Source organism: Zingiber officinale, chromosome 5A (genome assembly GCF_018446385.1).
Source record: "Zingiber officinale cultivar Zhangliang chromosome 5A, Zo_v1.1, whole genome shotgun sequence".
Taxonomy (NCBI): domain Eukaryota; kingdom Viridiplantae; phylum Streptophyta; class Magnoliopsida; order Zingiberales; family Zingiberaceae; genus Zingiber; species Zingiber officinale.
In genome coordinates, this window is record NC_055994.1 from 84,044,674 (window position 1) to 84,058,750 (window position 14,077).

General features: G+C 38.5%; 1 protein-coding gene across 5 annotated transcripts in view; it reads left to right on the top strand.

The window, feature by feature from the left end:
• Window positions 1–14,077, top strand: part of LOC121980787 (endonuclease MutS2) — a 31,414-nt gene that overhangs the window by 2,838 nt on the left and 14,499 nt on the right. For all 5 annotated transcript variants that reach the window (XM_042532998.1, XM_042532996.1, XM_042532997.1 and 2 more), the window contains 5 exons: window positions 1,331–1,381; window positions 2,452–2,508; window positions 2,585–2,667; window positions 4,516–4,639; window positions 4,744–4,803. In XM_042532998.1, the coding sequence (XP_042388932.1) occupies window positions 1,331–1,381; window positions 2,452–2,508; window positions 2,585–2,667; window positions 4,516–4,639; window positions 4,744–4,803 (375 nt within the window). The remainder of the gene's footprint in view (window positions 1–1,330; window positions 1,382–2,451; window positions 2,509–2,584; window positions 2,668–4,515; window positions 4,640–4,743; window positions 4,804–14,077) is intronic.

A 14,077-nucleotide genomic window follows, 5' to 3' on the forward strand; every position in this document is an offset into this window, starting at 1 on the left:
CTTTGTTTCAGTATTTCATATCTTGTCTTTGGACATTGGAGTGTATGTGGAGAATAGATTGGAATTGTTGGACAATTATTATTTTTTATATTTGAGATGAGAATTGAACATTGTTTGAGATTGAACAGTCATATATATATTTACTAAATAAACTTATCTGTGATAAACCTATTCAGCGTAAGTTATAAGAGAGAACATTTTACTAATTAATTTGAATGTTGTAGAAGTGTTGAAGAAGGGGAGCGTGCAATGGTAAAGTTGTTGCTTTGTGACCAAAAGGTCACGGGTTTGAATTCTGGAAACAACCTCTTGCAAAAAGCAGAGTAAGGCTGCATAATGAATCCTTCCCCAGGACCTCGCATGACGGGAGCTTCATGTATCGGGCTGCCCTTTTTTTGTTGTAGAAGTGTTGAACTAAAATTGAGTATATGAAATATAGTTTTGACAAGAAATGAAGTGATAGAGTAATTAAATTGATGGAGAAGAAATTCTAGCAAAAGTTTCAGCAGCTTGAATTTATTTTTCACAATGGACAGATATATCATTAATAGGATAAAAGGGTTTATGAGATTTTGTTATGACAAGTTATGCTTTATACTCTATGAGTCAAAACATTGACTGACTTGCAAACAAAAATACAAAAATTAATATAACAAAGATGAGAATGCTAAAATTAAATAAATAATGTTATGATATGAGAGTAGTTTGGTCATAGGTGGTGCTCGGATAGTTGATTGAATAGTTGAAAGTATGTTAATTGGTATATATTGAAAGATGACAAATATATTTAATAATTTAAATCAATTTAAATAGTGAAGACATGAGGACTGGGGGAGGCTAAAGAAAACTATTTAACTAGTCCTTCATAGAGTTCAAAGATGAAATATGATATATCTAGCTAACTATAATTATTTGGGATGAACAAACATTTTTGTTGCTGTCGTATAGTCAAAAATATTCAGCCAAGGTAAATCATATACGAATATGACCACTTTAGTGAAAGACATAATGCCTATAAGCTTATAATTATTTGCCTATGTCTCCATAATCTGATCATACTCCACTTGGCTCAAAAAGATATTGCTCTGATTGTTTTTTCAGTTGTGCCCCAATTAATAGACTGGAATTGTGCTGCGGTATTGAAATTTGGCCTTAAGCCTCTAACACATTGACCAACACTGTATTTCATTGACCTACATCCCTTATGTTTTCCTTTTTTTTTTTTTTTGGCTAATTATACTTTAGTATGATTTGATTGTCTTTCATTTCTCCCCTAATTTGCCTTGTCTTTCACCCTTATGCCAAAATTTTATACCTTTTGTTGCTGTAGAGTTCCGAGCTTAGAAGATCCCGTGATCAAGTTCGATCACTTGAGAGAAAGGTATACCATTTCAAATTGATTTGCAAAATTCCTACATCAACCTTATTATTTTGTTTTCATTCTGATAATTCTGTTGATATAGTATCTTTGTTTGCAATTTTGCATTAGGTTGTTACTCCTTTGATAAGCTGGGTCTTTATATCACATTCATTTATATATGAGCTCCATATTGGAGTGACTAAAAAAGCTACTTCATTAGTATACTAGAATATTTTAGTTGTAGGTTCTGTTTCTATACAAAGCCTGTTCAAACAGCAGATCATTCATATATTCTTGGAATGATAACTCAAGGTGATACATTGTCGTCACACTTTTTTCCTAATTTCACATTAAATCATGTTTAAAACTATATAGTGCACAACTTTAACTTTTCTGGATATGTTCATTAGTTTGAAGGTAACCACTGCAAATTCAATCCTATCTTTTTGTCCAATTCTCGGTTACTCCTATTGCAACAATAGAAAAGCTTCTGTTGGAACAAAGATCATAATGACAATATGTCAAAGCAAGTTCAAGTCTTTAACTTTATGTTTTTTCTATCACTCCTGCAAATTCAAGTCATAAACTTTTGGCACCTAAATATTGGAAATTATTACACAAGGTAGTTGCTCTCTCTAATTTCCTTCGTCATCATTGATTTCTAAGGTTGGAATTTTTCTGTTTCTACTCTATTTAGTTCAGGTGGTGAAATATTGTCTGGATATAAAAAATTATTCCTGGAGAAATCCATGATTTCAATTTCCAAGTCTTTTAACTATATTTGTACTCTTTAAGCCTGAAAATCAAAAGAGTAATGTGAATAAAATATTTGACCAATGGATATAAGCCACTAAATAATGATCACTTTGATTTTCAATGAAACAATGAATCCTGTGGAACAATATTGACAACTCATTAAAAGATATTCAAGTATTAGTACAATGAAAGTTTCATCTTTCATGTCTATTTTACCAATCTTGGGCGGGCCTATTATTATTATAGCAGTGTAGCAAAGAAATGAATTTTTGATCTTAATATGTTTACGATCTACTTTGTAGGAGAATTCTAATTTACTTTTAATTGGGGTGTAGGTGTATCAGCTTGTGGACAAGTTAATTAGACAGGGTAAAAGTGAAACTTCCACATCGGCAAGTATTAAAGAGCCTCTCCTTGTATCGAAACTAATTTGCAGAATCACTAAACATTACTCTCTATTTGATTCAGGAAATGTGCATTGTTAATGGCCGATGCTGCATCAGGGTAATGGGTGACAGATCTACGACACTTGGTGGACTACTCTTGTCTAGGTGTGTTGATTGCTCATACTTTGTGTTGCTGTAGTTCTTTCTCCATGGTCTTAGCTTAAGGTTATGTAGGAGACAAAAGATAGCATTAGTCGATGTAATAAAAAATATGATATAATTAATTTGATATTACTAGTGATATCACAGTTCATAGAGTGTATCTATAAAATTCATGTAGTATGCTCCAATCAGTTGTGTTAACCACAACTTGATAATGGTGATATCTTAATTCGTAAGGTTATATATACTTTTGCATGTTGGATTTTGAATTTGTTTTAATTTTCAATCTTATCATTCATTCAATCCAAGGAATACACCATAAGTATTTTTTGAGCCTTCAAACTCAATTAGATCTGATCAAGTTTTATTTGGGATTTTTTATATTACTTTTTGAAACTTTTTGCCTGCCATATGTTATCCTGTGAATTGATGACGACAGTTTGTTTCTTGAGCTACATGTATTCTAGAGCATGACAGTTCTGACTCTGTGTTTTTTTGGCGGGCTGAAGAGGTTGGAAAGAAAATAGGGAGGAAGGTGAAAGTGGAAGGGGGAGAATCACTATGTTGTTAGGTAGAAAGGCATGGAAGGACACATAAACTAAATAAAAGACTCTGCTTGAGATTTGTCAACAAGTAGTTTTAGGGTCCAGCTAATAGGCAATCAACCCCTTTTCCAACCTTATCTCTCCTCTTCTTCCAATTTTTGGTAGGTGTTCCAGTTATTTCTCTCTTTTTCATCCCCCTTTTTTCTTCTTCCAAGTAGGCAACTCAAGTAGTGTTACTCTTCTTTTCCTCCTCAATTTCCTCCTCTCTTTCACTCTTACTAGATACATTGTGTATAAATGCTTGTAGCAGTTGCATCAAACATTGATATTTGTTGAGAACTCTGTGATTAGTGTCATATACAAGCACCTTTTGATATCAGCATCTGGCAAATTACTATATGCCACAAATAAAATTTTGCAGTACCAATTGGCAGCTCAACTGAATCCTGTGCCTTTGTCATCCAGTCGCTGTAGAATTTAATTTCTCCTTGGAGTTGCCATTCATCGCCAAAATATTAGGATCCTCAATCACTTTATGTGGTCACATGTGCTTCTATTGCTGCCAAACTTTTTATCAACTGGAGTATTTGGGGTACATTTGTTGTATAAATATTAGGTAAAGGCTCAATTTTTTGGGTTGTACCTAAAAATATTTTTGGACCGGAATAAAATTTCTATCTGAAGGCCTAAAATTTAGCTGCTCAAGGGAGCTTGAGCTGTTGTCAGAATGTAAAGTGCTGTTATCGTCGTATAGAAAAATATTGTCTTTTCAATCAGTAAGAAGTTCATGTAGACCTAAATCGAAGGATGGAGAGGTTAGTTTTATTGCTTACCAATGGTTGATCTCTGACATTCTCCCCCCATATTTGACCTACCTTATTCTCTGCCTTGTCTAGGAAGATCTGGTGGCAACTCAAGGTTGTGACTTGTAGCACAATGACTATGAGAATTGAGGAGAACTGAGATGGTGATATTGGATACTTTTACTTTCTGAAGAAGGGGATATTTCTGTATTAAAATCATTGGATCAGCATGAATGTGATGCACTGAAATATGTAAAAATAAAGAGAGCATTTGACCATTGAATGAGATGCCCAAATTGATACCATGAACCTATCCTTTTATGGATCAGGTAAGTCTGAATAATGAGATGTCAACATTAATCACACCTTCTGGTCAAATTAGTATAATGTATAATGTTGTTTATGAGGTTTTTGTTATTTGCTAATGCTATTCTGGTTCTTGCATTGCAACTAAATCGAGATTACTTTTCAAATATTTATTTGTTGAATTGCATCACATTTAGTGATTCAAGTTCTGGAAGTATGTTGGAGCCGATTGCTGCTATACCATTGAATGATGAGTTACAACAAGCTAGAGCTTTGGTGGTTAAGGCCGAGGAAGATGTCTTGTCAAGGCTAACTGATAAGGTATGAGTCAGCTTCTGGTTTACAATTTTTTTTCCTTCTGAAAAAGAAATTCTACCTTTGAAATATTGGGGAATATTGATCGATGTGTTTCTTGCTTCTTATAGATGCTTGAAGAAATTGATGATATCCAGTATTTGCTGCAAACAATAATAAGTCTGGACGTTGTATGTGAATGAATCCAATTTTCCTTTCTTTCTATTTTTTATTAAAGCACGACAAATTCAGATTTATAGTCTGTTTGCATCTATGTTGGCGTACAATATGGTCTTCCTGACAAAATGCTTAGCAGTTTCGCGACCTGCAAAACATTAGGAATACAATTTGTATCATATTCTTTACAGTACTTTTGTTTAGTCTTATATCCATTCTGTCCTTTACCTTTATCCTTCTATTGTGTTGTGTATAATTAACATAAGAAGTACTTTTTTCCATAGTATATTTGGCACATTGATGGATTTATCCATCTCTTGATCTGGATTGATTAAAATAATATAACAGTAATCTTGTTCTGTATATCCCATTAGGATACTTCCTGAATCAATAAACTTCAACCATATGTCAATGATGTTCTGAAACCCTGTGAGAAGGAAAACCTGTGTCATATTGACTTATACTACTGACCTTCATTGTTTCTGAAAAACTTGGATACTGTTGGGACCAAAATGTAGCTAGAGGGGGAGGGGGGGGGGTGAATAGCTCGTCGCGTGCTCGTGTGCTTCGTTGCTTGTTTCTTCAAGGATGTGCAGCGGAAATACAAAGAAACAAAAGCATACAACGCTAACAAATGAATTTTACTTGGTATCCACCTCACAAGAGGTGACTAGTCCAAGGATCCACGCACACACACACCCTCCACTATGAATAACACTCCTTTATGGTAACTACCAAAGGCGGAGAAGCCCTACAACACTCTCAATACAAGAAGAAGGAAAGGGAAACAAAACACAAGCAAAAGCTTACAAGTTATGCAGCAAAAACCCTAACCCTAACTTCTTGTTGTTGTCCGCCTCTTGAGCTTGGATCACTAGCAAACCTTGCTCCAAGAACTCTTCAAGAACTGGCGGTAGAGTGGAGAAGAAGTGTGGAGAGCTGCTGGAGAGGATCGGAGATGAATCGTAAAGTCTCTGCCGAAGGAAACACTCGCCTGCAGCTAAATATGACGCCAACGGTCGAATCCCGATCTCGATCCTGATCGAGGATATCCGGCAGATCCCGATGCGATCGTCGATCCGGATCGATCTTGTCATCATTCCGTTGATCATCTAATATCTGTCAGAATCACTAACCCTCTTTCTTCCTGATACTGACTCGTATTTCTCTCGTTTTCCCACCCTTCGCACTTTCTTCTTTCACTCACTAGGACTTTCAGTCAAGTATCCAGTCAATCCTTCTGACCTACTTGGCTTTCCTTCACAATCTTAACTGGTCAACTTTGATCAAACGGGAATTGTATCAACAATCTCCCCAAATGAACAACTGCACCTGCATTGTCCATATCATCTAAACCCAATATATTGTCAAACATCGAAACCCAAACCAAGACTCAGGCTTGGTTAACCAGGTCAACCTTGACCTAGGGAATATTGCACCAACAATCTCCCCTCTTTTTGATGTTTGACAATACCTCTTGTTAAGTTAGGAAATTAGGCTACTCCCATAGCCTCAACTCCCTTCATGCCAATATATGAATGATGGTTCCCTTTATTCTCCTCCTTTCCTAGAGGGCAAACTCCCCCTTTAGGTACTGAAAGCCTAACTTAACCATGCATTCTCCCTCTATTGACACACATCAACAACATGCCCTCATCTTTGGGCACACATCAAGAACAAACTCTCCCCCTGAAGAGTTACCCAACGTTGTTTACAACTTCACTCGTTGCTCATAACACAATAATGAAGGTCCCATACCCTTCATTATCATCAATTTGCTCATCCGTGAGCAATAACCACTTAAACAATGAGGATATCCACTCCCCATTTAATCCCAACACCCAACCTTGAGCATTTCCTCTAAAAGAAGGTTAACCACCTTCCAAGGTGTATGAAAAGTAATTTTCATGTCCTTAAAGAGTACCTCCCCCTAAAGACATGGTCGTACCTTCTGTTATTGCACCAACAATGACTTGGAATCCCTAATGTTGATACAGTCTGATCTGGATGTTGTTTTGCTGTTGACACTGATTTAAGTTTGTATCAGATATTTAACTCAGATTAATTACTGATTTAGGTTGACTAGGTTGACCTGATTGAGAAAGTCCTAACTGGGATGTTAGGCAGTTGGAAAGTCCTGGTGAGTGAAGCCAGGCAGATTGGGAATCCTGGTGAGTGAAGCCAGGTGAAAACCCTAGTGAGTGAAGCTAGGTGCAAGTCCTGGTGAGTGAAGCCAGGCAACGAAAAATCCAGATGGATCAAGGGTGATCGGACATCTGGTGTTGAAAAGTCCAAGAAGGAAGCTTGGCATGCGAAGTCAGAAAGGGCTCGGTAGCTCGTTCTCTAGGACCAGATGAAGTCGGAGAGGGCTAGGAAGCTCGTTTCTCCGGACTAGGTCAGAGAGGGCTCGACCCAGACTGAGTCAAGAAACTGGGTCGGCAGACCGATCTAGTGAAACCTTGGACACCTGATCGGTCTGCTGACCGATCAGGAATCGACTTAGGATCGCGATGATCTCTGCAAACTGAGGCCTCTTTGTAGGGTTGCTGTTCCAGCACCTGTGCATGAGTGACTTGAGGAACTGAGGGGTGTCTTTGGGTACCTCTGGCCTCAGGCCACAGGTTGCGATCCCTACCGCTGCTTGGGAACAAGGTAAGATAACTTAAAGAGCTCCCCCTTAATCCATACTGTCTTCTGCTTAATCCCCCTAGAATTCCTTCTAAGAATAAAGAAATAAAAGGCATATGAAGAGTATAGTAACAACCAAGAGAAGAACAGCAAATATATAAAGAGGAATGAGTAGCATAACAGTAAGTAGCAGACAACCAGGTCAGACATAAGTATCTAGCAACCATCATCCAAAACATACAATCAATATGATCATAAAAAAGTATCAGTCATCTTCCTCAAGACGAGGAACATCTCCAGTGTCGGCTGGAGGAATATCTTCCGGAGGCGGGATGCTGCTGCTCGAAAGTGTATGGTCCGGGTGGTGCTGCGGAGGTGGGTAACTGGCCATCCACCCTCGAAGCAGTTGCTTCTTGATCTATAACTACCATCAATAGTCTGATGAAGGTTGTTATAGAATTCAGAAACTAGGTCAAGGTTGATATCCTTCTCTAAATATACCAAGGAATCAAGTTTATAGTAGGCTATGGTCTCCGTAATCGCTGGACAAAACTCATTCATGTATTTTTTATCGACTGATCTACATGGGAGCAACTTGAAGGTCCTTTCCTTAAAGGATTGTTCAAACTGTTGGTTGGGGAATCTCCCCGAACTGGACGGTTGAGGTCGGGAGGCTTCTTTGGACTTGGATTTATCTTTGGACTTGGAAGTACCCTCACCTACTGGTTTCTTCCTAAGGGGTTAGGAACATGACATAGATGAAGCAAAGGAGCACAACCCGAGCACCACCCCAAATCACTGAAGCAGTGAGAAATGAAACAAATGAAGTACTAACGAGAAATAGAGCTGATTAAGTTACCTTGGAGCCATTTCTCTGGTTTTCGGAGAAAGAAAGAAGTGCTGAGGCAGGAGGGAGTCATCTAGGGTTCGGCGATCAAGGGGAAGAAGAAACGGGAAAAAAAAATCGGCTAGGGCTTCGTATGGAATGGGAAAAGAGGGAGTCGGGAGGAGTTAAAGCCAGGGATCGATCTATTCCCTGATCGGACGGCTGTTCGATCAGGAGAAATCTTGAACGATCAGATTCACCCGAGTGAATCGGCGACACCTGACCCTAGACGACTCCCTCCTGCCTCAGCACTTCTCTCTTTCTCCGAAAACCAGAGAAATGGCTCCAAGGTAACTTAATCAGCTCTATTTCTCGTTAGTACTTCACTTGTTTCATTTCTCACTGCTTCAGTGATTTAGGGTGGTGCTCGGGTTGTGCTCCTTTGCTTTATCTGTGTCATGTTCCTAACCCCCTAGGAAGAAACCAGTAGGTGAGGGTACTTCCAAGTCCAAAGATAAATCCAAGTCCAAAGAAACCTCCCGACCTCAACCGTCCAGTTCGGGGAGATTCCCCAACCAACAGTTTGAACAATCCTTTAAGGAAAGGACCTTCAAGTTGCTCCCATGTAGATCAGTCGATAAAAAATACATGAATGAGTTTTGTCCAGCGATTACGGAGACCATAGCCTACTATAAACTTGATTCCTTGGTATATTTAGAGAGGGATATCAACCTTGACCTAGTTTCTGAATTCTATAACAACCTTCATCAGACTCTTGATGGTAGTTATAGATCAAGAGTGGCTAAGCAAACCGTTGATTTCAGCTTAATTGGCTTCTTTGATTATTTAGGCTGTCGTTTGTGTTCGGGGACGGTGTTCTCATTCTATCCTGTTTTGCCTGAACCCATGCCTCATCCTCTTGATGTCTCATCTGACTCGATTTATGAGTACTTCTTTGGACATCCGAGATCGGATGGATTAGATGAGTTAGATGTCGATTTTCCTATATTTGCAGCTCTTGGCCTTTCTGCTCCTGATTACATTCTTTTCAAAATTGTAACAAACTGTCTTCTACCTATTACTTCTAAACCATTGGCAGAGATTCGACCGTATCATTGTCTGATGCTTTATGGGTTGCGTAGGCGTCAGAAGGTTCTTGGGATTGGAGACGACCTTGGTGCTGGGGGCGGATCCAGATCTGCGCATGGAGCGTCGGGGTTTGCGTGCATTGACGCTAGAGTGGTAGTCATCGATCTCGGCGACAGTGAGGGTGCAGTTTTCGGATACGAGGAGGTGATCGCAAAGTGTTGCCCAGAGGATTAGACCATATTATTTATAGGTGAGATTTTATGAATCCTATCTATTATACAGGTGGGATTCATAAAATTTTATCTATGAATGATTTTATTCTTAGAAGGAATTCTAGGGGGATTAAGCAGAAGACAGTATGGATTAAGGGGGAGTTTTTTTAAGTTATCTTACCTTGTTCGCTCCTTTTCGGTGTTTGACAAAGGGGGAAAAGATAACTAAGTTTAGAAATGAATGAAAGGTTGATTTTAGGGGAGAGGATGACTTTGAGTCCTGTTGAATCCTCTTACCTAATTCGCACATATTCGACTAAGTTAAGTGATGAATTGACTTCATCAAGTCAATATGAAAAAGAGGGAGAAGATAACTAAGGTATATCCGTATTAGGGGGAGGATCCTGATGATCGGTCTGGAGACCGATCAGATTAGTTCCTGATCGGTCTGCCAGATCGATCAGCGATGATCCAGAAAGCGTGGATCGGTCTGCTGACCGACCCACGGTATTGTTTGTTTTGCATGCACTTTTTCTTATTGCCGTATTTGTTTTCACCCATCTGTTTTTAACCATCTGTTGTGAGTCTTTGTAGCTTGCAGGTTGCAGGTCACACTCTCATGGTTGAATTCAAATTAAGCTTCATTAAGAGAAGAAGACAATTGCTCTTTACACTATGATTTGCTGCAACAGATGCATTTGAGGCATCAACGTTCACTGGAGAATCTGATTGCGATTGGGCTGCGCTCAGTTTGACCTCTACTTATTGGTTCGTATCCAGAGACGTCAGTGATTTCCATTGGCATGAGTTCAGAGAACCAGATAAGGAGGAGAGGTGATTGGCTACGCCTTGTTGGCAGCAGCGATTCTGCAGGCGGCGGTGATTCGAGCCAGTAAAGCAGAGAGACATAAGAAGGAAGAAGAGAAGTTCAGAATAGGGAATTCGCTGTTTCTCTTCGATCAATCCTTTGAGAAAGCCAGTTGGTGAAGCTGTGAGCTCCTTGCTAAGAAGGTCGTTGTGCGCTCTCTGCTCTGTGTTCTTCTCTGCGTGGCTGTAAGCTCATCTGATTATTCTTCTCAGCCACTGTAAGTCTTGTGCTTAACTCTATAATCAACTGAGACTCTGTTGAGAGGTTGCTCCACCGAGAAGGAGACATCTTTAGCCGGTTTTTGTCCGGGGTGTGATCTACCGAAAGATCAAGGAGTCGTCCTCCTTACGGACACGCCGAGGAGTAGGGGCAAGTTATCCCCGAACCTCGTATATCCTTGTGTCTGCTGTGTGTGTTATTCTTCCTTCGTTTTAGCTTTCTATTTCCGCTGTGCTAACAAGTTTTTCTTTAAGAAAGATTGTTTTTAAGTGTTCAAGAGGCTATTCACCCCCCCTCTAGCCATCTAAGATCCCAACACCTAAACCTTTAGGAAACCCAAATTTAGAAGTTTTGAGGTTCATAAATTCAATAATGAAACCAAACCTTAACCTAAACTTCAATTTAGTCTTCCTCAACCAATCCATCCTTGTCTTCAACATGAAAACACCCTTTTTATGTATACAAATGTATTTTGAGGGGTTAGGAATGGTTTCCTTGACTAAAACTTGGTTTGGAATACTGAAATCAGGCTTTTCCAGCCAAAATCAGCATCTTCAATCGATTGGAGTTGGGTCCCAATCGATTGACCTGTCTTGAATCGATCCACTGATCGATTCAGCCAGTCTGGATCGATCCACGGATCGATCCAGCGAGCTTCTGCTCGCGAGATTTGCCTTCTCAATCGATCGCCCGATCGATTGAGGCACTCCAATCGATCGGGTGATCGATTGGAGTTCTGATAGTTGCTGAAATTTTATTTCAGTCAACTTCAGAAACCCCTAGAAAAATCTACAAAAATCCAAAAATTGTGAAAATTTGTGTAGACATTATTTAGGGCATATATTATCATGGAAAAATAATTTTAAAAGAAAATACTTCATATTTTCAAGATTGACACAAACTAGAGAACTTGTAAAAACTTTAGTGTTTTCTTCTAGTTTGTGCTCAACTATTCAATGGTGATTACTATCAAAAGATAGCCTTCATCAAGGTTTTCCAAAATCATTTTAAAACCTTTTTCAAAACCAATATCCCACCATGTTCCTTGGGCTTAATGCACATGACTTGTACATTAGTTTTCCCAATGATGGGAAAACATATAACTGTGTGTTTTGATGAACTTAAAACTCAAAGAAATGCACTAAATCAGCATGTTGAGTTTTATTCATCATCCTAACATCTCACTTGTATCTATTTTGCACAAAACACATACAAGTCATCTTATAGGTCTTTGTGAAATGTAAAGTTTGGTTTTGCTCTAATCTAGGGATCATGCATATCTATCTAGACATTTTTGAATAATAAACATCCACCAAGAATGTTACTTGTTAATTAATGCCATTTGTCCTTAAATGTAAGGAATTAAAAATTAATGCATGAAATGATATGGCATACATCAAAATGAAATATTTCTCAAAAGAAATTTCCTATAACTATATGATGTATGCATGTCATGACATGGTATTTTTGTGTTTTTCATAATAAGGCATGAGTGCAAACACAAATAAAACATGATGTCATGACATATAATGGGCAAACAATCATGGCAAGTTTAGCATAAATAAAATATACCTAGATTATCTATCTAAGTATCCTTAATCTTAGCTAATCCTAAAACTTAAACCCTAGATTTGCCCAAAGTGCTTCAAGAAAGTGCCAAAACCTAACTTGACATTTCTAATTCTCTTGATTAATTTATGCCAATTGAAATTAAGCATATTCCTCAAGTGTTGGCATATTTCATTTTTCCACAAGAGAAGCACTTTAAATTAAGGCTTAGATTTGCCTTAAATTATTAAGAAAATACCAAAATCCCAACTTGGTATTTCTTATGTTTTCCCAAATTGTGCCAATTAAGATTAAAATCAATATCTTCAATTTTTGGCACATTTTACTCTTCCAAAGAGTAAATGATAAATCTATTTCATTTTCAAAGGTTAATAATAACCTTGAAAATGCTCCTTGAGTGTTAATTTCTTCAAAGTTGGGTTAACTATCCTTCTTCTTAGAGTTGACACTCTCTAACCCATCTATGGGGTAGAGAAAATACTCCTAGGAACCCAACACCTATTGGTGCTCCTTGGATGCTCTAGGCATTCACTAGGGATAACTTCCCTAAATACCTTCCTAGTGACCTTGTTTGACTTCTTAGAAGCCTTGGTCACTTTTTCTAGGTCGACCCTAGGGATTGCTTCCCTTGTGACCTTCTTTGTGACTTTCTTGGACTTCTTAGAAGTCTTAGTCACATTTGTTGAAAAAATACTCTTAGGGATGACCTCCCTAGTATTTTTGGCTTGCCCACTAGGCCTAAGGTTGGCTCCATAGCTATATGGAACCCTATGGTAAGAAATTACATCCTTCTTGGTTTTAGGTTTGTATCCCAAACCCCTGTGACCATTGGATGACTTTGATATTTCTAGACCTAGGTTTTGATTCTTGGACCCTTGTGTCATATTTGTGATTTTTCTAAGAGTCCTCTCTAATTTGTCAAGTCTTGACCTCAAGTCTTGATTTTCCTTCCATAATTCTTCAACCTTAGGTTTTTCACTAAAACCTTGATCTTTCTTCTTCTTAGGCAAATACCTAGAATCCTTAGGGTTCTTGCCTAAATTCCTATCTACCTTTCTAGGCCTAGGTTGAGAGGTTTTAGCATGATAAGCTATATGATTTTCCTTAACCTTATCATGCCTCCTATTTTCATGGTAAATAGCATTGAAATGATATAAATTAGAACTATCATGCTTTTTGCTATTACCTAAAGGAGTAGGCTCAATAAAGGTTACCTTTCTTTTTACCTTGGAGGCTCCCCCTTGAATTGAGCTTCCTCCAAGAGCCTTGACCACCTTCTTCTTCCCCTTAGGGCATTGACTTCGGTAATGCCCCTTTTGGTTGCACAAGAAGCACACAATGTGCTCCTTGCTCTTCTTTGTTCCGGGGATGGTTTCCTTGGCTTCTTTTTGCTCTTTTGTGCCACTTGACCCTTCTTCTTGGCCAATTTAGGGCATTTACTTTTGTAATGTCCTTTTTCCCTACATTCAAAGCATATAATATGGTTTTTATTATTAATTGAAATTGCTATACCTTTGCTTGTAGGGGTGACATCTTCTCCTTTTGATTCGGAGGTAGAAACTTCCTCTTGATCCGAAGATGATACTCCTCCATTTGATTTTGCTTGACTTGTGGAGGTGGAGGCTTCATCATCCTCTTCTTCTTTTGACCCGGATGTAGAAGCTTCTCCTTCTACTTGATCCGGTGTCACCAAAAGTTGCTCCCCCTTAATCCTAGAGGTGGAGATTTCTTCATCTTCATCTTGTACATGGAACAAGGAGTATGCTCCCTCCTTGCCCTCTTCATTGCATCCCTTTGAAGATGAAGCTTCTTCTTGGACTTCTTCTTCGGAATTTGAGCATCTCTCAACTTCGGAGTCCTCCTCTTGGTCTTGATCC